The following is a 24,260-nucleotide window of genomic DNA, read 5'->3' as shown; positions in this document are numbered from 1 at the left end:
GCAGTCCCCCACTTGATGAGACCTCCACCCAGCGGTCTGTAGTTTCTCTTCCAATAGTTCTCTGCCAAGCTTTTGTATGCGTTAAGAAATTGGGATGGGGAGAGAACTGCATTGTTCGTTCAGTGGAAATTATACTCAACAAGAGGCTTTGAATGCTTGAGGAGGGGGCATTTTGACTTCCGTAACTTTTGAAAATGCAGTTAAACTGATACTCGGAACAACAGTGAGAAAGTACTAATTCATTTACTATACGAAAAATGGTAAAATAAACAAGGTGGGTGGTCATTTACGTGAGGCATTTAGGAACTCTTCCTTCTGGAACTGCAGGCTTTGGGAAGATCTGGTTTTCTCTGGTTTTCTGCAGTTTCCTCCACTCCCTCTTGTTCTGCCTCTAGGAAGAAATGTGCTCCTGAGAGCTGGGAATCTTTCCGTCTGAAGGCCACTGGGAAACCTCAACATTGGGATCTGTCCCCCTCCTTTCTCTCTCTGAACTCTATTTTAGATCTGCAGTAAAGATTTGAGGCTTTTTGCAAGCTTTCAACTCTGAGATATTTTGGGAAACTGTAATTTTGTTTGTTCTCTGCTATATGCATGTGGTTTCTTAAAACACAAGTGTGATTATTTTCTGCATCCTTTCCATAGCAAACATTTCCCCCTCAACTACAGGCTCCAAAAGTGGGTTCTCAAGTGCACTTGGCATGCAGCCTCCTTTGGAATGCTTATTGAGAGTTGACTGTCTCTACAAGGAACAACTCCTTGCAATTTTGAGGCTTTCTAGGTGACTTCCAGCCTTGTCCTGGGGTTTGTCCCTCATGCATTCTGCAGCCAACATGCCCAGGGCAATGCATACTTTCCAGTGAGCCATGAAGTACTATTGAGTTACTACGAAATTTAATTTGATGATGGTGAGGGGTGTCTGTCAAATAGCACTTTGGGTGGTTTTTACCTATAAAATAGCAATTTGTGGAAGACCATTAGCATGTAGCATGGACTCTGAAGCTGGATTACTTGGGTTTCAATCCTAAATTTACCTCCACTGCTTTTCAACTTCTTTTTCTAGTAATTTTATTGTTTCATTGTACTGTTAAATTTTTAATCTATCTGGAATTAATTTTGGTGTAAAGAGTAGACTTTGGATCTACCTATTTATTTTTTAATGATTTTTTTTATTGTGGTGAAATGTACATAAAGTAAAATTTACTATTTTAGTGTACGTGAGGCATTTTTAAAATTTAATGTAAATTTTACATTAAAATGGTAAATTTTACTTTATGTACATTAAGTACATACACAGTGGCATTAAGTACATACACAGTGGCATTAAGTACAGTGGCATTAAGTACAGTCACAACTTTCTCACTTTTTACCTGGGGTGCATAGGTCAAATTATTTTACCTCTCATGTCTCAGTTTCTTCATTTGCAAGTGGGGATAACACTCCCATTAAATTTTTATGAGATTGCTAATTCATAGAAAACAATTGGTGTGCCCAGGACACAGCAAGTGCTCTGTAGTGTTCGTAGCCACATAGTACCAGCGGGTCCACATCTGCTAGTTAGGAATCGTTGATGAGCCAGTGCCATATGTATGATACGTATATACAAATGCATGCGTGGTGGCAATTACTGCCCACTGAATCAGCGTGAAGACCTAGAGAATGCTCATTGTGCAAACATGGATAATTTTGCATTATTTTTGTGTCCACTTTAGTATGGGACTAACAAGCAGTTTGAACATCAGGGAGAAAAACATTTCTAAGATTTTGGACTTCAAATTGTTTGCAAAGCAGTTAGTGACAAAAAGATAAAAACCAGTGTGTTTTCAAGTTTAAAGCATAGTTCAAGAGGCCTAAAGAGACTTCTGACTATGCTCCATAAACACTAGCTCTTTCAGAGCTTGTGATGAAAGCTCTTGCTTAAAAAAAATCAACAAAAAAAGAGCATCAATTATTTGTTATTCATAGTCCCTAGATGAATAAATTGTATGATCAAAATGAAAAGAAAAAGAGAAGTCTCAAGAAAATAAACATTTCATTCACATTTAAATCTTCTAGAAATGATGTTTGAAAATAATATGCCAGTTAAATATATTTTCTTAAATAATTTAGATAAACTGCATTTCTATTATAGTTTCTAGTCAGTGATGATGTGAAACCGTTTCTATTTTATTATCAACACTCTTATTACTTTTTAGTTCAGCAAGAAGTGTCCAAGTAGATCTGTAAAAAAGGATGCAGAAATCATCTGAAATAAATAAACAATTTCTAGCTTTAAAATTCATATTCCTACAATGGAATATACTATATTCGGTCACCATCACAAGAATGCCTTTCTTATCAGTGCTGCCCTAGCTAAATGTGAACTTTAAAAATTGGAAAACCAGGCACTTTGTAGACAGTTCACTCTTTGTTTCATATTTTTGGGCTAAGAAAAAAAAAATTGCCCAAGGAAGTATTTTTGGAAGGAGTCAAACTTCTCAGTTGCCTTGGTAGTTTAGCCTATAATATTTTTGGGGTTTTTTTAGGAATTGATAGTAACCCTAAGTGTAGCTGAAAAAATACTCATTTTTAAAACATGCATCATGATTGGTTCCTAAAAAGTGAGTGATAATGTAGCCGTTAAATGCTGTTATCATATTACTCACACGTGGTCAGGGTGTCAGTATAATACCGTCATTGTCATTGAATTGTGTAATAAACATGTGGGGGCGTAGTGCTATAGTGGAAATAACATTGGATTTTGGTTCAGGAAGTCTGAATTCCAGGACATACCATGGCCCTTGGGCCATGGAGCCAAGCATTTGGGTTTCCAGAAGTTGTAATGAGAAAAAGAAAGGCAGTGGCTTTATGGTACCAGCTGCTGGAAGTTTTTTTTTCTAACTCATATTCTTTCCTCATTTTTCACATATTTCAATGGTTACTTCATGTATGGCCACTCATTTATATGCTGATGTCTTCCAAACCTCAATTTTAGCCAAAACTTTTCTCAGGAGCTCTAAACCCACAATCCAATGACCAACAACTCACTCTGCTTGGTTGCTCCTCGGATATCTTAAATCAGTGTGTCAGAAACTAAACTCACCCTGACCCTCCTCTCCCACCATTACCCACAAACCTGTTTCTTTTCCTGTGTTCCTTTTGAGCTTCCAGCATTCACCCAAGCCAGAAACCCCAAGATGCCACCAGCTCTTTCTTTTTCCTCGCTTTCTATATTTAACTGATCACTAAGCTCTGCCAATTCTACCTCATAAATGTCTCCCCTGTCCATTCCCTCCTGATGATGGTGGTGCTGCTGGTGGTGGTGGTGGTCATGTCCATTCCTCTATGTCACATATGTTCACCTTACTGTAGGCGCTCCTCGTTTCTCCTCTGGATTTTTGTGGCTGCTTTCTTTTAACAACTGGTTTCATGGATCCCTGCTGAATGTCCATCCCATGTGCCTTAGCCATAAGGCCAGTAGCAGTTACTCAAAGAGCTACCCCACCCCTGCATTCTTTATCTAGGCTGCGCCTGTCAGCCTGGAAGAAATTACCCACTCTGCCCCTGGCAACCTCCCAGCCACCTGTCCTGAGCCTCAGCTTACGGGTTAATGCCTCTGATGCCTTTCTCAAAGTTTCAAATGAATTGATATTTAACCATGCTGATAAATCTAGATCCAATTCAGTGTATGTTTTCTTTTGTTTACTTCTCTGCCTCTCCTGTTGGACTCTTCAGTAATTGAGTCTTAAATTCATATCAGTATATACAGTATCTGTCATGGCATATCTGGCTCATAGAAGACATCCGGTAAATGATTGAGTGAGTGAACATGTGGATGGATTTTCCTGTGATGGGAAGGGCTTGGGAAGGTACCACACAGCCCTTGGAGTCTCTCTCCAGCGTCTATGACTCACAGCTGAACAGGCTTGCACGTGGTCACGTTGCTTAGCTCTCCCCAGTTAGATATGTGCTCTGGGAGCAGAGCTGCAGAATCTAAGCCAACATATTGTTTTTTATTGTCTACAAATTGAGCTTTTTGATAGGCAAAGGTACTGAGGTTGAACACACCAATTAACACAGTGAATTATACACAGTTCCATCAGACATCTGTATATACTGCAGCCATCCCAGTGGTCTCACTTTCAGTTCACGACCACAGACTTCCAATGTGTGTGTAGTACCACCAGTTACTGTACATTTTTTTAGTGCTCTTTCCTAGTCTCCTATAATCTACTTCATACTTTGTCCCTTCTTAAACCTTAACATCTTGTTCTCCGTCCCTCACTCAGCCCTTTGGGCTTGAAGGCAATCACAAGGGTAGTTCCCTGTGTATCCACCACCCCATCTACTCAGTTGTCTGCATCTGTGCTCAGATCTGCTACCTCACCTCCTCTGCTAGAGAAGAATTGTCTCCCTCTGAGAGGTTAATACCTCTGCTCGAGCACAAGGATCGCATGCCCTCCTACCTTCTTCAGAACATAACTCTATCAACTGTCTTTCCTCCTCTGTATCATCAGTTTCCCCTCTTTTCCACTTTCACTGAATCCCTTGGTTTTCTTATATACTTATGTCTTTAGTGCCATTTATACTCTGATAACTCCCACAATTTCTATCTCCAGCCTGGACTCGTCCCGGGAGCTCCAGACTTGTGCATGTACCTACCTGATAGCTTCACCTGTATAATGAATAGGCACCTTAATATTAACATCTCCAAAAGGAACTCTCTGTCTTCCCACAATCTTGGCTTTCAGGCTTCCAACTCTCAGGATGACAACTCCTCTCTTTCACTTCCAGAATCCCACAGTTGAAGTTGACTACTGTTTTTTTCTCAAACTCACATGCAATCAGCAAATTAAGGTAGCTCTGCTTTCAAAAACTATTACCTGAATCTGACCACTTCTCATCACTTCCACCTTAACCACTCAGGTCTACCCAGATTGTATCTTGTCTGGATATTGCAGTAGCCTGCTCACTGGTCTTTGTGCCCCTGTCTTTGCTCCCTCACAAGCCATTCTCAGTACATTTGTGACATTTTAAATACTTCGTCATGTGCTTTAGTGAAGGGCCTGTGAGCTCTGTAGCCTCACAGGGAATGTTTCAGACTCTGTCCTTCCTCATGCACCCCAGAGAATCCGGGGTCTCCTGCCCTCCACTCAACCACCTGACCAGCCACACTTAGTTGGCTCTTCCAGGAGCCTGTTCCCATCAGAGCCCCGAGCTGTGTCTCCACTGGGCACCTCTGCACACCAGGGGACCCCTGTTCCTCTTTAGAATTTAACTACTGGGCTCTGTCTGTCTTCCTTTCTGCTCTGTGAGATTGTTAGAGCAGGAGCCACGTCCTAATTATATTTCTTTACTCAACTGTCATTTGTTGAGTTCTAGACACTGTTAATTACTTTGTAAGCATCATCTCACTTCCTCCCAACATTTATGATGAGGTGCAAATGTATCAAGCACATATGCTTGGCACTGTGATGAGGAGGGCATATCTATCTATGGATCGATCTATCTACTAATCCATGGATGGAACTAGAGAAAACTGGTAGGTAAGGTGAGTGCTAATTTAATGGTCATAGAGCTATATAGTAACGTTTGTGGTGTAGTAGATACGCTGCTGTTTGTTCCTGTGTGATTCCCCAAAGCTCTCCCCTTCACTCAGGCTTCCAGCCCTGGAGGTTTAGTAATTTCTGTTATTCTGGGAAATTTTAAGTACTTCTGTTTTTAAGGAAATTTTAACTTTTAAAATTTAAGTAAATTTTAAATAGTGTTTCTATTTTGTGCGCATTTTAAAAAGCGTTCCTGATTTTTAAAAAATTGAAGTTTATTGGGGTGATAGTTGTTAGTAAAGTTACACAGATTTCAGTTGTACAATTCCGTAATACATCATCTATATATCACATTGCATGTTCATCACCCAGAGGCAGTTCTCTTTCCATCACCATATATTTGATCCCGTTTACAGTCATCTACCACCCTTCTCCCCCCTTACCCTCTGGTGTCCACTAAACTGTTGTCTGTGTTGATGAGTGTTTGTTTCTTCATTTGTTTGTCTTGTTCTTTTGTTTTCAGTTTTATATACCACTATATCAGTGAAATCACATGGTTCTTTACTTTTTTTGTCTGACTTATTTCACTTAGCATTATAATCTCAAGATCCATCCATGTTGTCACAAATAGTCCTATTTCATCTTTTCTTATGGAAGAATAGTATTCCGTTGTGTAAAAACATTCCTGTTTTTGATTTTGATAAAATAATCTGTAACATAAAATTTACCATCTTAACCATGTTTACATGTAATAGTTGAGTGGCATTAGGCACGTTCATACTGTTGTACAACTATCACCATCATTCATCTTGCAGAACTGAAACTCTGCACTGATTAAACAATAACTCCATTCTGCCTCCCCCCAGCTCCTGAAAAGCACCATTCTGCTTTCTGTCTCTATGAGCTTGACAGCTCTTGGTACCTCATGTAAGTGGAATCATACAGTATTTGTCTTTTTGTGTCTGGCTTATTTCACTGAGCGTAATGTCCTCAAGGTTCATCCATGTTGTGGCATGTGTCAGAATTTCCTTCCTTTTTAAGGCTGAATAATATTTCATTGTGTGTATATATCACATTTTGGTTATCCATTCATCTGTCCATAGATATTTGGGTTGTTTCCACCTTTTGGCTATTGCAAATAATGCTACTTAAATAATTTATGTTTTATAAGAAAATTAGTATTTCCCCCTTAGAATTACTATTCCCATTTTAGAGATGATTGCTATCGATGGGCTGTTTTTATTATATCTGAGAGCCAAAATTCTCTTTGAGCAAATGAGAAATGATTCATTGTGTAGTAAAACCTTAGCTAAACAGAATTGCCAGGGAATGGGTCATTACAGAGAAACTACAATGGCAAAATGTTTTTGTTTTGAGTAATTTTACAAGAAAACTAAAAAATTAGTTACAAAAGAACATTTCCCTGTTCTTTTGAACAGAACCTTTTAAACCCAATGTAATCCTCAAATATGTTAACTATTATTAGATTGTTCAGCATTGTATTATTTTTGTGCTGCAACTATATTTAGATGGGTCCTGACATTGCGTTTGTCAGCTGATAGTTGTTAGTGCCAGTTCAATGCCAACAGGAATCTCTGATTTGGGGTGCGGTGAAGAAGGAAACTTGATTCAGTGCAACCAGCTCAATTGTGAGACAGCACGGCTGTGAGGTGGCCCTGGGGCCAGGCCCCTCTCTGGTTAGACAGCTCTGCTCCAATACGATGTTTTTGGTGTTTCTGGTGTTTCAGCTCCAGCTGGGAAGACACAGTCTTCAGTCTTCAGGAAAAAGGAAAATTGCGCTCCCTGATCCAGAGGGGAGATGACTTATATAGAGAGAAGCCCCCACCCCTGGTCAGTGCTTGGTCTGTCCTCACACAAATGAGGACTCCAAATCCTCACAGTTTGGTCCAGAAAGCACTGTTCTGATTGGTGAGAGTGGAGCTGCTCTGAGTGAAGATGCTAATGGGAATATAGTTGCACAGCTTCCAATTGGATGAAGAAAGTCTCAGTTTTTTGGTTGAAATACAACTCCAGGAAGAACACAGTGCAGCCAGGCAGTTTCAGTGCTGCTTCTGAGGGGCAGCTTGTGTGAAAGGCCCCTGTTTAGCAACAGCTGCCAGGCATTTCACTATTTACTGTTTTTTGTTAAGTGTGCTTTGTTATGGCTACCTCCCTTTTCCTTATTTATTTGTATTTTCTAAAATGCTATGGAGTTGGAACAGTCAGTAATAGCATTTCTTAGAATTGTGTTTAAGAGTAAAAAGCCTCTGAGTGAGCCTTTTAAGGGGTTTTTAAGTAAAATGATTGTACTTTAGGGCAAGGATTTTTTTTTTTCTCCCACGTCTGTACTTGTCTTAAAATTTTATTACTTTTTTTTTTTTTTTTTGCAACTCTTTGGACAGGAGAAGTATGATAAAGAAAAAAAAAAAATTGCTATCAGCATTTCAATAAACGGATTTGTTCAATGAAAGCCACCTATACTCGTATGTAGTTACTTCTATCTATTTCCTCCTTCAGCCTTGGGAAGGGCAACCTTCAAATCAACTTATTTTTTTTCCACTCATAATACAGTATTATTTATATCTAATTCTTTCATTTAAGATCTGTTGCTATCATGAGGCGTTTGTGTGGTGTGCTCCATGTGCTTGTCAGTGAGATTTGAAGCTCCTTCCCAGCTCAGGCCCAATTTCTTGCTGCCAATACTCAGAACCCAGCATTAGCTAACATAATGATAGAGACTATTCTTGGAATGCTTCCCTCTGTGCCAGGAGCTGCTCTAAGCACTTTATCTGTATCATCTCACTTAACTCTTTCAATCATTCAGTGGACCCAGTACTATTATTATTCTCATATTACAGGTGAAGAAAGTGAGGCATAGGAAAATTAATTTCCAAGTGCACGCAGCTAGATAGTAGATATTTACTCAAGCGCTGTGACCTAAAAACTTGCTCTCCTACTAAATTCATTCAACAGATATTTATTAAGCTCTTGCTGTATACCAGTGAACCATGCAAAGATCCCAATCGCCATAGAAATTACAGTCTAGTAGTGGGAGAGAGAAAATGAACAACAATAATACATGAATAAATAATAGGCTATGTTAGAAGCTATCTAAGTGCTAAGAAAAAAGAAAACGTTGAACAGAATAAGGAAGTTAAGATGGATATGTTGAAATTTTAAGTAGGTGAACAGGGAAGACCTCATGATTCATACTGAGGAATTATTTAACAGGTCTCTACCGTTTGACATGATTTTTGTTGTTGTTGATCTTTTAGAGATGTAGCCTGTGATTTTGACAGACTCAAAACCTTTAGGATCAGCTTATTATTCCTGCCTGTTTAGCGCTGAAGTGTTGGGTGGTTTTATTTCCAGAGTCAAGGTTGAGTCCTCCCCTGGGCTCTGCTTCACTGCCTGAAGCAGCATTCTCTCTTCCAGGGCATTTCCAAATGCGCAGGTGTCCCGAAATTCCCTCCCAGGTGCGTGTCATGGGGCTGGGTGGGGTGTCTGTGCCAAGAGAGGAGTTGAAGTGAGAGACAGTCCAAATCTGGGACACTGAGGAGCCGAGAGAGGAAGTTCAGGAGGGATAGAAAGATATAACTGAGATTCTTTTAGAGGGACCCCTGCCTACCTAGGTGGATATGGGTTGTCCAGAGAGGGCAAGCGACCCCACACCTTTCTTCTGCCTGAGTACAATCTCTGAACTGTGGTCCCAGGAGGGACCAAGCAAGACGGTAGAGATGGCCAGCACAGAGCATGTCTCCTCAGTATTGGGAAGAGAGCAGGTCCGTGTTCTGGTTGGTGGGTCAAGGGGATAGATTTATATGTGGAGGGCACCCATTTTACCCAATTATTGAGATGTCTTGATTAGTGCTAATATTCTAAAATTAAGCTTCCATGATAACATGTTTATAGTTCTACTTAAAACAAATATCATTTGGTCTTGCTGAAACTGGGCAAGATTTTGACTTCCAAGATTAGGCCTTTTCTTCTGACGGGAAGACAAGACGTTACAGATGAGGTTCCCAGCTGTCCTGGTCTGTCAGTGCTTCTGCTCTGTGGCTGTGTGGCTGATCACTCAGGATGTTGTTGCTGGAGAGCCAGGCCTTGTCCGTTTCCTCCGGAGGCACCACTTTCCTTTTTTATACAAAAACAACATCGTGCCTCCAATGGTGCTGACTGCACAGGAGATTCCATTGACTGTTTTTCTACCTTCCCCTGCTTATTTTTATTCATTTGGCTACTTTATGTTAGGGATTTGCTGAGCTTGGTTTGGCCGTGGCAAAACTTATTGTTGTATTTCTGGCTGAACAGTTTCAATTAAGAAGCAGACACGGGACGATGTGGTTCTGGGGTTCTGATTTCCTGCCTGGCTGTGTTTGCACAGAGCTGCGGTGTACCCCACTCCCCAGGGCTGGTCTAGGCCCCAGGGCGGGTTTGCAGCAAAGACGGACAGTGTCCAACTTGGGGTGGTTGGAAGAAACAAGGCATCAATGACACATGCTCTTCTTTCTGGAGAAAATACTAGGGATCTGGTCAAAGGTCCTTTACTTTTAGTACAGAGCTCTGGGGTCATGTAATGCCTCCCAACCAGTCATCTGAAATGGATCCCTAGATTATATATATATAAGAGACCCATAAGAACAACTGACATTCTCTGTGTTACAGTGCTATGAATCAAGAATGATTCAGAGCAGGGCTCTGGTGTCCTCTCTGCTGGTTTAAGTTCATGCTTCTGCCACTTAGTAGTGTTACTGAGCTAAAGTCCACATGCATGACACTTGAAAAGGTCAAAACTCAGAACATCAGGGTTTGAAGTTAGGGAAGGCTTATTGACTGAGAAGGCCCCAACCGAGATGGTGCCTCACATCTGTCTTGTTTCCTGCACCAGGCCATGGGTCTTTAAGGGGCTAGGGAGAACAGGTATGCGGGAGCATTGGTGTGGCAAGTTTTAACTGGAGGACCTTGGAACTTGGCCATTTATGGTGAAGAGGCGTCAATACCAGGTCTTCCTGTACAATGGACCCTTGGCTTTTGAAAAGGTTCTGCTGTTCAGGAACCGGTTATGTCCTGGTCCTTTGGTTCTAGGTCAAGCTGGAGGCCAAAGTTCCCCTCTCAGCGCATACTTTGGCTGCATGACCTGTGGTCTGCTGTCCCTGAAAAACAGCTCAGAACTTGGTCAAACAGGATAGAACCATTCTGAGCTGCTTCTGCGGTGACAGTAGCTCTGTGTCCTCAGGCAAGATACCTAACTTCTTTGGGTCTTAGCGCCAGCACGTCAATGGGAGTTACGACAGCACCTGCCTCGCTAGGTTATGCTGAGGATTCAGTAAGGAAAACACCTAATTTTCTGTGATCACAACCAATTCATAATATGTTGGACTCCATTCTAGATTATAGTTTTGCTCTGATTGCAACAAAAAGTAGTTGAGGAGAAATTTGGGGGAAGAATCGAATCGGGCAACAGTTAGCTCTGGATGGGCACATATTTCCTTTCTCAAATTAGGATGCCTAGTGAGCTATCAACCTGGTGTCCCAATCAGACTCCTCCTGGGCCCCACCGCCTGCCCCTAGGAGAACCTCACCTGTTGGTGAGGTTTTGTAGGGAAAGCTGAGAGGTTGGATCTTGTACTCACCCATGTTTCCCCTAGAATTATAGGGAATCAACTGAACATCCAAGGAATCGTGATGCCCAAATTACACCCTAAAATTTCTGGCCATGGGCCCCCACGCTTCAGGATTTGTAAAATCTTTCCAAGTGATTCCAATGTACCAACAATGTTGAGAAATAATAGACAAACACTTTATTTAGGAGAATAGCTGAGAAGCCGATTGGTGAACACTTCTGTCTATGGAAGAGCTGCTGCCTGGGCTCTCTGTCTTGGGGGGGACCTGCCCTTTCAAAGGCAGGGGGAGGGACACTCACACCTGTGTGTGCCTGGTGAACTGATTGCTCTCTTACAGTTGTCTTTAATTACATCTAAGTCCTAGATTTTTTTCTTCCTCTTCATCTGCTTATTTTTTATTTCTTATATTTTAGATCTTGTTTTATTTCTTTGCTTACAGGTAACAGAAAAAATTTTGAACAGATTTGTATGTCATTTTTTTTGTTTTTTCATTCTTGTAACTGAATTATCCATTCTGGTTTATCAAAGTCAAAGCATCTTAATTCAGACTGACTTCTTTTGCCCTTCTGGGCATCTTTCCCATGGTGGGTTAGTGGATGCCAGAAGATAACGAGATGATTTCTGCATTAGCCTAAGTAAAGCATAGGGAGGCAAACGTGCCCATTTTTTTGCACCCTCTTTCTCTCTTCCAATAATTAAGTTAATTGAGAATTAAATGATACTCAGAGACAAGTAGGGAAGAGTAAGTCCTGTATTTAAAAACCCATTCTAAACTCTTCAGTGAAAGAGTGCTTATAGTAAGTCAGCATAATTACCAATTTAAGCCAAGGTTTCTACTTACCAAGCTTCCCATAGCCATGTCCGGCATTTAGCCCATCAGCTGACATATTGTTTTCGGTACTTTCTTTTTTGAATATAATGTATATAACATTCTTACTCTCTGGGTCCATGCACAGAACATGTTGACTTCATTTTGATTGCATTTTAAACAAATAAAAGTGCAGTGAAGATTTAATTGCTACATCTTCCTAGTAATCTCGCTGCAGAAAACAGTCTTGGTCTTGCCGGCTGTTATTCGATGAAGAAAGAGTGGTCTCGTGGGGGGAACTCACTCAGGCCTTACAGTATGTCTAAGTTAGTTGTGAGTGTAATCACTGACCTCTGTGACTCTGGGCAAATCACATAAGCTTTTCCTCATCTTTACATTGGTGGTAATACCGTGTTCCCCCGAAAATAAGAGCTAACTGGAAAATAAGCCCTGGCATGATTTTTCAGGATGACCTCCCCTGAACATAAACCCTAATGAATCTTTTGGAGCAAACCTTAATATAAGACCCGGTCTTGTTTTCGGGGAAACACGGTACTGCTCCCTGCAGTGGTTTAAAGGAGGCAAAGCTTCACATGTAGTGTCTGGCACAGTGGAGTCCTCAATGGTGACGTTCTTTACCCAACTGGATTTTAGCTGTTTATTTATACTGTTTTGTTTTGTTTTGTTAAAGCACCATTAGAACATCTCATCTTATGGTTCATTCTGGGCTTGCCTCATTTCACCTTTCAAATGATAACCTCCTTGAAATTAGGCATACGTGTTTTTCATTTTTGCAGAAACTGTGTACTTATATATGTTGATGAATACATCAATAATTCACCCTCTGGGTGATTAACCTAAACAAATAAGAAAGGAAAACTTTTATCTGTTTTTCAATTTTGTTTTTATTTGAACAATGCTTAACTAGGCAACTGTTTTTGTTTAAGTAGGCATTGAAAGAGTCTAAGCTATGTGTAGCTTTTGTAATACAATGTCTTCCCTTTTCAGGTAGAAACTGGAACACACACCCAAGATAGTGGGGGCACATTGCATAGGTAAATTCTCACTAACTCCGTGGACACAGAGGTCTGTTCATTTGGCTGGCAAGGTAGTCTCAGGCATAACAGATCCCCACTGTTCTTACCTTACAACTTTATAATGTACAGCCTGACTGTTTTTAATAAAAGGATTCCTGAAAAACCCACGTACAGGATAGCACAAGTAAAAACAAAGATTTAAATAGAAGAGATCGGATAACAATTTAAAATGAAGGGAAAATTAAGGTTTTACCAGGTGTGCCTCCTTTTTCCTGTCAGCGGGCAGGACTAAGCCCATCTCTTCAGAAGCTCTGAGCAGCCCTAGTAAAGCTCCTGCTTCTGGGTACACGTTAGACTGCCAGGGAGGAAAGTACAGGCAAAGAAAAAGGCAAAAGTGTCCCCTCAAATCTGGAGCTTGTGGAGGAGAGCAAATAAAATCTGTATTGTAAGTAGTAATGAAAATATCAGACTCATACACTAATTAGAACATTATTTTAACATTGTTTTCTAGCAAATTGTTAATAATGATGCTATTAGTAAATGTTGCCCAGAACTAAATATTAGCTTAATTTGTAAGCTATTTTATAACTTCTTTTTCCTACTATTACCTTCTCTCCAAGTTTGAAAACCGAGCACTTCCAAAATTCAGATTATATAATAGAATGTAGATTGTACAATGAAATGGCAAATTCATTATATGAGTAAGGATGTGCCCAAATTTTTATATGTGGGTTTGTATTTTATAACTTTTCATGATCTTTAGCTACTGCTATTGATTATTAGGATGAAAAACATCACTTGGATTCTGAATACTTTTGACAGAAAATACTTGAATTCTGAATACTTTTTACTTATTCAGAAATCTTAGATCTGAAAAGAGTGTTAGAATTCATCCAGTTGCTAGACTCTAATTTTGCCTGTTCAAAAACAGAGACCTAGAAAATTGAGTAACTTTCTCAAATATCTCAGGTGGTTGTAGATTTAGAACTGGTCTTCTGCTCTCAGATTGGGGTGTTTTCTATGATTAATTAAATTTGATGACCTATTGTTTTTTTAAAAGGCTTGTAGTTATGTAACAGTATTTCTACAATAGCCCTATATTTTTGGTTTTAAAAGCATTAATGATACTAAAACTAATAAAAATATTATTACTTAAAATTGTTATCGAAATGTACAACTTGATAGTATAGTTCTAGCAATTCTCAAGGAAAGGTAAAGTTCTGAATGTAAACTGGAATCTCTGGAATTTTCTTTGAGTTGAACCTGAAGGAAACAGCACATAGAAGCTTTCTGGGCAAATTTCCAGCATTATAGCACATGAAGATTGCCATGTCTAGTTAAGTTTCAGGAAGAAGAAATGTAAGAAACTTATGGAATTTTTGTCTGTTTAGGTTCTAAACATTCATGGAAGGAAGCTTGCCTCAATATTTCCCTTAATTTAATATGTGGGACTTCACAGTTTGCTCTGGCCTCATAACTTTCTTTTCAAATGAAACGAAATTCACTGTGTAGAGAAAGAATAAGAATGCTGCTGGGAACTTGTTGAAATACGTATATCTCGTATATAAAGAAAGTTGTTCAAATACATATATCTCATATATACAGAAATTTATAGATACACACACACACGTAATCCAGCTCTTTATGTAAATTCAAATAAGCAATTCATTCAAATTTGTAAAGGTACAACAGGATCTAAAGTGGGAGAATCTCCTTTTTGACCTCCCCGGAAAGAACACTTACCAGTTTCTTCTGTAGCCTTCCAGAGATAACCTATTTATACTTAAACAACTATGTAAATATTCATTTAAAAATACAAATACTGTAGACACTGTTCTGTACCTGGCTTTAAAAAAATTACAATGTGTCTTGGAGATTGTTTCATATCAGCACATGTAAAGCTGCTTCATTCATTTTAATGGATGTATAGTATTAGCATTCTATTATAGAATATAGTGCTTACCATTACATTCCATCACAGGATATATGAGCAATATTATATTCATATTATTTAATTTTGTTTTATTTATGATTTTTACTAATAGCATAGTAATATATAGACCTCCACTGATATTTAACTTGCTTTCTATTTTTGCTATTTAAACTATGGTAAAAAAAATCATTTATACATCTATGAGTTTATCTGTAGATGAGAAACATTGCTAGGTTGAAGTATATGTACATTTGTAATTTTGATAGATTTCACTAAAATGTCCTTCATTTACATCACCATGTCCTCAGCATTGCAACGTGTTCAAACTTTTTGATATTGTCTAGTCTAGTAGATAAAATATTTTCCCATGTAGTTGTAATTTGCATGCTCTGAGTGAGGTGATCATTTTTTTCATAAACTTAAGAGCCTTTTCTGTGAACCATCTGTTCATAGCTTATTTATTTACTTACTGGTTTTTAGTATTATTATTATTGACTGTAGAAACTTTTAATATGTATAAAAAATTATCCTATTGGGTTTATGAACTATAGGACTTCCCACCCTGTCCTCCATTCCTTGATTATCATTTGTGTTTCTGGTGGAGTTTTTGTTTGTTTTAAAAATGCCGTAAATTTGTTTTTAATGTGTCAGATTTATCAGTCTTGCTTTATGCCATTCATAGATCATAAAAGCAAACGTCCCATGTGTTGTCCTAGTTCTGTTATGGCTGTAATTTTTACAATTAATCATTAGATTCATCTAGAATTTATTGAGGTGAAGTATAATAGATAGTCATCCTTCTGTTTGTTTGTTTCAGATGGCTATCAAGTTTTTCAAACTGTTTACTGACCTCACATCTTTTTTCTATTGACTTGAAATGCCACCTTTATTGCATACTTGATTGCCATGTTTATATATATTTGACCTATTTCCCATCTTTGTAATTTTTTCCATGACCTTTCCCATCTGTTCACCACAATGCTTTATGATTTGTTTTTAACATCCGGGAGAGGTGGTTCCCCTTAGAGCTTTTCTTTTTTGAGAGCTACCACGCTATTTTTGTGTTATTGTTCTACCCTGTGAACTTTAGAATCAACTTATATGATAACCTCAACAAATTTAAAAAAAATGTATCCTAGAAGTACTTTTTTTAAAATTGGGAGTTTATTAAATTATATAGCTATAACTTAAAGAGAATTGACACTTTTTCGATGTTGTCTTCCTTTTAAAAATGATGAACTATCTTTTCAACTGTTTTAACTTTTCTTTTGTGTTGTTTAGTAGCACTGTAAAGTTTTCTTCATATAAATTTTTCATATGTCTTAAGATTTTCTAGGTGTTTTACTCTTTTGTTACAATAAATTAGATCTTTTCTGTTGTATTGTTTTGCTAGTGTGCGTGTGTGTTTGTGAGTGAAGACTATCATTTCAGTGTATTAATTTTCTACCCTGTACCTTTTTACATTTGTAATAGATTTTCTGTTGGTGTTTTGGGATTTTCCAGGAAAACAATCATAGTATCTGTAAATAATGATAATTCTGTCTTTTCCTTTCCAATTTCGGTTCTTTCTTGCTTTTCTTACCCCATGTCATTGGCTAGTACCTCCTGGACAATAGTAAATAGTAATAGTAGTAGTGACATCTTGTCCTGACTTTAATGGTAATGTTTCTAGTCATTAATGATTTAGCAATAAATAAAAGCATATTCTCTCTCTCTCTCTTTCTCTTTCTTTCTCAAGTTATGTAAGGAAATATTAATCAATTCTCCTTTTATTAAGCAATTGCATTAAAAATGAATATGAATGTTCTAAAACTGATTTATGGTCATGAATGCTCTACCTGGTAAAGTTACTAGAGATCAATGAATTGTGCACTTAAAATAGGTCAGTTTTATGATATATAAGCTGTGCCTCAATAAAGTTGTTTTAAAAAAGAATGGGTAGAGTATTTTATCAAATACCTTTTAAGTACCTATAGAGATAATCATGTGTCATTTTACTTTTACTCTATTTAAATTGAGAATTGTTAAAATAATACAGAATCCTTATATTCCTAGAATAAATCCCACTTAGTCATAATATGCTAATCTTTTTATGTAGTGCTCAGTTCTGTTTGCTAATTTTTAAATTTAGGACTTAACATTAGTACTTAGGAGGTATATTCATGTGTAGTATCTCTTTTGTGTACTCTCTTTGTTGGGTGATGGCATCAATGTACCTTATGTTTAAATAAGAATTTGGAAACTTTCCTTCTTTTTATATGGTTTATAATAGTTTAAATATGATCAGAATGTTCCATTAGAATTTCTTAGAATTCCTCTCTGAAGCCCTCTAGGTTTGTTTTTGTTTATTTATGTATTCCTTTTCTTGGAAGGACAGTCAGGAAGGTAGCTGTATGACTTTTATTTCATTATAGTATTGATTTATTTTAAGTTTTCTATGTTTTATGTTGTTGTTTGTTTGTTTTGTATGGAGTGTGGATCCTTAAGTATGTATAATACTGGAGGTGCCAAAAAATGTATACACGTGATTTGTATTCATCTTTTGTTATTGGTATATATTGAGTATTACAATTTTAATACAGTTTTTTTTCTTTCTTAAAATGTGTATACATTTTTTTGGCACCCTCTGTATATTATTTACTGAACATCTTCAACTCATACTGATTGAGTCCCTCCCATAAAGGGTGAAGCCATCTGTTATTGTTGAGTTCTTGTTTTTCTTATATTCAGTGTTTTATGGTATTTGACAATTATGTCTCCCATTCCCTGATTTAGATGTTAAGGACTATTCTGTATTTTCACTATTGAGATGGTGACATTAAACCCCTCACTGTGTGTTTACATTGCTCTGTAGACCATTATTATCAGCTTTGGTACACTTGGCCAAGAGAATCCAGTCTCACAGCAGGTCATGCAGCAGACGCAGTGTTGGTACTTAACAGATACAACTGATTTATCTTGTCCTGGTGCATTGTAGGCACTCAGTAATCCTAGTGCATGAAATATTTGTTTAACGTCTACTATGTATTTGTTTGGAGGATGTAAAAGACATATTCTGAGAGACAATATGCGTACATGTTGTGAATGCAAAATTGAAATAAATAAATTAAATGTGGTAAATATATGTATTCAGATGTAATAAAGAATACGGTTTTACATACTTGTCTAGGGGGTAATGACTTTGAAATAATTTTCAGATAGAGTGAAAAGTAAATACTGATTCAGTTACCCTTTACCTGGCCTGAATTTACAAATGAATATAGAGCTAAAACTGTTTTAGCAGTATTTTTGCTCTTCCGTATGACTTGTGATAATATGCTAAGAAGTGGAAATCACAACATCATATTAACAGTTGTACCAAAAAATAAGAATGTTGATCTAAATGTAGGTTATAATGTTTACTTTAAAATATGTTAAGAAAAAACTGAGTTGATAAAATTGTTTTGAATTGTGTTGGAGATTTATTGACAAAATATTCTTTCCTTTTCTCTTAGATTTATCTAAAAACAGACTGGTTGAAGTTCCAATGGAATTGTGCCATTTTGTGTCACTGGAAATTCTTAATCTGTATCATAATTGTATCAGAGTCATTCCTGAGGCCATCATTAATCTGCAGATGCTGACTTACTTAAACTTGAGGTAGGTTAATTATAAAGATTGTAATAAAATTCAGTAAGAATATGCTTCTATTTCTATCAGGTTTTTTTTTCCTCTTTGCAATTCCTGATCACCCTTTGAAGTAAATCACAGAAAGATCATTTAAGAAATATGTCTTATATTTGTAGTTCCATTGACATTATTTTTGGTGCTAGACTTTTCTGAATGTCAATATGACAAGATGTTTTTGCTTTTTAAAACTAAATTATATGTCATCATTTTCACTTTTTGTCTCTTTGGTTCTCGGAGGTTGTCGGTATATTGTCTTCAGGTATTAATGTAGATTTTGGAGGAGAGAGCCTAATGGAAGTAAAATAGTAGTAAGGGGTTGGGACAAATCAGGTCTTGATGGTCTTTGGGAGTTATTGGTACCGTTGGATTTGCTACCTAGTTCTCACTGAGCCTGTTCACTTTAGGCCAACTGAGAAAGTCCTGGAGGAACATTGAGCAACTCCAGTAAGACATGAAGTCTGTTGTCTTTATAGCCCATTAAATTAGGTCAGTGTTTGCTGAGATGAGTCAGTGGTCTGTACTGACTCTCTGATTATGCCAATACAATGTAGCACATTAATGCCCTTGAATAGCCCTAATGTTAAGAAAATCAGCTATTTTAAGGCATAGGTTTTAGATTTTGCTGCTGTGACTGTCAGCTGTTGTGGCTAGATATTGACTCCTCTGAAATCTTGGCTCACATTTGTGATGTCAGGAGAGAGCGGGGAGCAGTTTTATCAAATCTGTCTGTACTGTAAAAGCAAGATTCCAAAGTTCAAGCCTGAGTGTAGCTTTCGCTCATGTGAGTTGTATCATCTTGGTGTGCAAGAGGTAGCACCTGATTAGCAAGGTTTGTGCTGTGTAACCAATATGCCATACTTTAAGGTACAAAATTCCCAAAGAACCAGGTATAGCATTAACTTATGATAGATAATAATGTCAGTTAATTTTTAGGTTTCTTTTTCTTTGGTTGACCACTGAGAATTAGGGGTCTTCTGCTGCCTTCTTTGCAGTAGAAGGTTTTTTATGTGCATTAGAAATGCATATCTTCTTCCTTGGGAGTGAAGTTTTTAAATGGCCTTGACTTCTTTTTGGTAAATAAGATGTAGGTTAGTATTAGGATAATCTAGAGGCTCATATATTTAACTTTCATTTCTCCTGGTTTCTAATTCACTGACCCTTTTGTTTTCTTGCACAAGAACAAATCAAGCTATAGCTTCTACTATAGCAGAATGTTAATTACCTTGGACTTGCCTGATGGAGCCAGCACGATGGTGTCTATAGATTTTGGTACACTATCTCCCTAATGTTACTGAATGCAAGGGGTTTGTTTTGCCTATACACATCAAAGCCAAAGGAGACACAGACAGGAGTTTGCAGCAAAGAAAGTAAAGGTTTCTTTAAGGAAATGATCCAAGTCCAGAGACACAAGTAGGCTAGCGCTCAAAGACCTGGCTCCCCGATGGTGTGTAGGTTACAGATTATATAGAGCAAAATCACAGGACACAAAGGGTTGGGGGTTTGGTCTTGTGCTGGGAGCCGATTGGTTAGAGGAGAGGTAAGGGTAATGAATCATTTCTTCAGATCTTGAGGACAGCTCTGAGGTCGGAGTCCCTCTGTCTGGTCTCATGGGAAAGTAGCCAGGGGGTTATTTCATCTTACAGGCTCAGGAACTGAAACATAACTTAGGTCAAGATGTTATCTTTAGCAGCCAGAGGTTTGGACCATGTGACCATTAGTCAGGTCCAGGCTACTGTCCTCTGCTGCTTTGGGGATTGCTGATTATCCGGGGGAAAGGCTGGGTCTCTGAGGGGTGTATATATATAGAGAGAGGGGTATGATTTCAAGAGCTAGAATTTGAAACTAAATTTAATCAAAGTCATAAGGACCCTCGGTTTCACGAAGACATCTGTCTTCTTATCCCAACCCACATAGGGGAAGTATCCCAAGAGCACGTTGGTCTGTTTACTTTACTTAGCTACTCCTGTCGTGCTGTGACATTTTCACCTCTAGCAGTCTTGCATGCAACAAGCAAATAGATTTACCTTTGCATTGTTATATTAAGTCCATTTGCATTGAGAAACTTTTGGGTATAGATGATGTTTTTCTTCTGGAATGAAGGAACTATAAAATTCTACAAATACGAGGTAATCTTATCTTAAAATATATGTTATGTTTTTTTGAAGCATTAATAAATTGGTTTTGGTATGATTATTTTTATGTTGAGCCGAGTTGAGAGTAGAATAATATTGCTATCTTCAGATGGTTGAAAGAATATACCGGAATGTGGATCTCGGATTCTTTGGGCAAGAACAGAGAGAAGTCATTGAAACTGATGATGGGCGAAAAGAACCGTGTGGTATATTGTAAACAGAGTTTTGTGATGAATTTCTAGGTAATGGAAAGCAGAAGGAAATAAAGGGACCTTTAAGCACCCAAATTTTTTTTTTTAATTTTATTTTATTAAATTTATTGGGGTGACAATTGTTAGTAAAATTACATAGATTTCAGGTGTACAATTCTGTATTACATCATCTATAAATCCCATTGTGTGTTCATCACCCAGAGTCAGTTCTCCTTCCATCACCATATATTCGATCCCCCTTACCCTTTTAAACTTTGTTTTCTGCCTGTTGATTGTTTAATTTCTTGTTTGCCTCTATTGTTCCTCCCTCCCATTTATATAAGTCATTTTTATTTTGTTTTGTTTTTCTTTCCTCACATCTCCTACTTTAATATTACCATGTTTTAAGACATATTATTTAGTGTCAAATCATAACTCTTTAAAGGAATTGATAACTAAATGGAGAAAATTAAGAAAAAGTATGTCTGCTACTTTTCAGAGATGTTACATCAGGGTGTGTGAAAAATGTATGTACGTTGTCTAAACTCTTTGAAAGCCAGGGACCATACATACATGTGTAATTATTTTTGATACCTTCTATCAGATTTACTTGATGAACATAAATGTGTAACATAAAATAGTAACATTGGGCAAGCTTTAAAGTGACCAGGAGATGGTCATCTTGTTTATTAAATTATAAGGCCTTTAACTCCTGTTTGAATATTGGGTTTAGTTAACACATATCTTCTAGGAATTGAACCCTTGAAATTGAGTTATTTCTCTGTTTGGGAGTGATTTAACATAGACTGTTATATTTGCCTAAAAGATTTATTTGTAGCTTGTGAAATAGTAGGTGACTGTCACATATGTTTATTGTCAATATGTAATAATTATTAGAAAATACCAGTGGCATCTAATTAAATTGCAAGTCTTCTAAAATGTTGAGTAATACTTACAAGTGGTGTTGTCAGTATGAGTTCTTCCTGCTCCCAAACTACCACCCCACGCCTGGCCACCCCTAAGTTAATAACCAGGGGGAATTTAGAACATTGTGTTTGTGTGTGATCATGACATATGTCCCCTCTACAACCAAGATTGGGCATTGTGGCCTTTGCATGTTGTTTCTACTCCTCATGAAATTTAAGTCAACAAAAATAAAATATCTTTCTTCTTGGGTATGGTGAAGAGGCACGGTGGACTTCTGTTGACTTTGGCCTTTGAAGAAAAGGCTGCCAATCCATTTACTTGAAAAGGAAGCAAAGGACTCAGGATGCTGCAAACATACTGCCTTGTAGAAGGCCTTCTGAGTTGCCCACAATCTAATTTGTTTTCTGTGATAGTTATAAATGGGATTTTATGTCAAAGAAAGAAGCTTATATTCTGACAGAAGTGTATAACCAAATCATGACATTATTACTAACTTACATATTGCGAGGAAGTCTGTATAAATTTCAGAAAATTAAAGAAGTACTGTAAACTGTTTTTGAGAACACTCTTAAGGCAGACTAATCAACTGTAGCACATTCTGAAAGAACTTGAACAAGTAGGCAAGGTCATCAGGTTTTAGAAATAATGACCCGAAAACACTTTCTTTCCTTAGAATTTTTTCTTTTATTTCTATTTACTAGGTGTAAAATGTTGTTAGATAAAATAGTGCAGACTGCTTTCAAATATTCACAGATTTCATGTTTCTATACTTAAAATTAAACATGGTCTTATTGTATTTAAATTTTTTTTCTCTTTTTAAATCATAGGTAGAAATGACTAATTTTGTATGTTTCAAAGTAGGAGAGATGCCATATGAAGCTACTTTGAATTGATGGGAAACATTTAAAATTGATTACACCCTCTGGGATATGTGGGCAATTCTGGCAGAGTAAATAGCCATAAATATTTGATGCTGGTAATGATGACAGGGAAGATGGTGGTGATGGTGATGGTGATGGTGATGGTGATGGTGATGGTGATGTGTCACTGCCTACTCCCCAGCTTCTTGGCTGATAGGATCTCTCAAAGGTGTTATCTTTAAATGTCAAATAACTGCTTAGTGTTAGGAACCCAATTCCTATCTTAGACTAGAGATGAGTTTAATTAGCATATGTAAACAAAATAAATCTTCACTGTTAAATGCAGTTAAAAACACTTCAATATTTTCTACATTTTCTCACATGATAGAAATGTCATATTTGTGAGAAACATTAATTTATTGCTGTTTATGTAGCCTGTGCTTGAAGGATCTGGACTTTTAATCTTTGCTTCTTGGTGTTTACAACAATAGGTAATGTTAGTTTAGTATACGTGCCACTATGTCTCTTCCTGTTATAGTGTCTTAATCCAAGAAATGTGGCCAAGAACAATAAAAATGATTAAGCAAGACTTGTTCCTATACAGGGACAAACACTTTGAACCTGAGTTACACAGGAAAGCCTCAAAAGTTTAAACTGTATTTTAAGATGTTGGAGAGGTTGTTGTTGATGAGTCTCATGAAGAAAATGTACCTTAGGAAAATAGAGTATAACCCAGAGTAGCAAGACTCTTGGCAACTGGAGGGGTGTTGTGAATCTAAGAATAGGGACCTTAGCTGAAAAGTTTCACCTCAGAGAGGTTCAGGAATCGAAGCTGCCAAAAAATGAAAGTTCTTTACAGCCTTTGATCATATTGCTTCCAGAACTCTTGGTGAGTGATTTTACTTTCTGAGGGTGAAACACACAGAGCCAGGAGCTGCTTTATTCATTAAGATCCCCAATCTCTCCCAACCTACTAGGAGTGTATTCTGAGGCATTGCCTGTAAAGAAGGGGACAGTCTCTTAAATGAAATATTATCACACCACAAAAAGGAATCGGTTTTGGTTGCTTTTTCTGAATGCTGGCATCCTTTTTTGGCTGCTAAACAATGTGCAGGAAGAGCCAACTTCCTGATGGCTGTATAACCTGTATCCCCACATTCCTTTGGTGGGAATCATTCTGAGAAATAACCTTTAATCCTCAGAATATAGCTCTATATTTGAAGGCCTGGAAGAAACATCCTGCAAGCTAGAGTTGCTTTAGATAGCAGATTTTATATTTTTTGTTCTGAACAAACATTAATTTTCATTGTTCCTAAGCATTTTAATTTTATCCCTAAATCTTCCTACACTAACATTTCTGAAGAAAGTCTCAATTGTAATATAGCATTTCTTCTTTCTGGAAACTGATAAAATTTATGGTGTCTTCCTAAACTGGAAAAGGTGAGGAGTTTTGTTCAAGACAAACTTGTAAATCCCAGATCCTCTTATGAAGATCTTACCTCATTCAAAGGGAAAACGAGAATATATATTTTGGAACTGGCCTTAGGTAGCTATGTT

At 37.5% G+C, this 24,260-nt stretch overlaps 1 protein-coding gene across 7 annotated transcripts in view; it reads left to right on the top strand.

Annotated features, from left to right (window-relative positions):
• Positions 1-24,260, top strand: part of LRCH1 (leucine rich repeats and calponin homology domain containing 1) — a 202,725-nt gene that overhangs the window by 84,368 nt on the left and 94,097 nt on the right. For all 7 annotated transcript variants that reach the window (XM_019753555.2, XM_019753552.2, XM_019753554.2 and 4 more), the window contains exon 2: positions 18,419-18,563. In XM_019753555.2, coding sequence (XP_019609114.1) covers positions 18,419-18,563 — 145 coding nt within the window. The remainder of the gene's footprint in view (positions 1-18,418; positions 18,564-24,260) is intronic.

Source organism: Rhinolophus sinicus, linkage group LG04 (assembly GCF_036562045.2).
Source record: "Rhinolophus sinicus isolate RSC01 linkage group LG04, ASM3656204v1, whole genome shotgun sequence".
NCBI classification, from domain to species: Eukaryota; Metazoa; Chordata; class Mammalia; order Chiroptera; family Rhinolophidae; genus Rhinolophus; species Rhinolophus sinicus.
The sequence above is the reverse complement of the archived record's forward strand: the minus strand, read 5'-3'. Positions and strand labels throughout refer to the sequence as shown.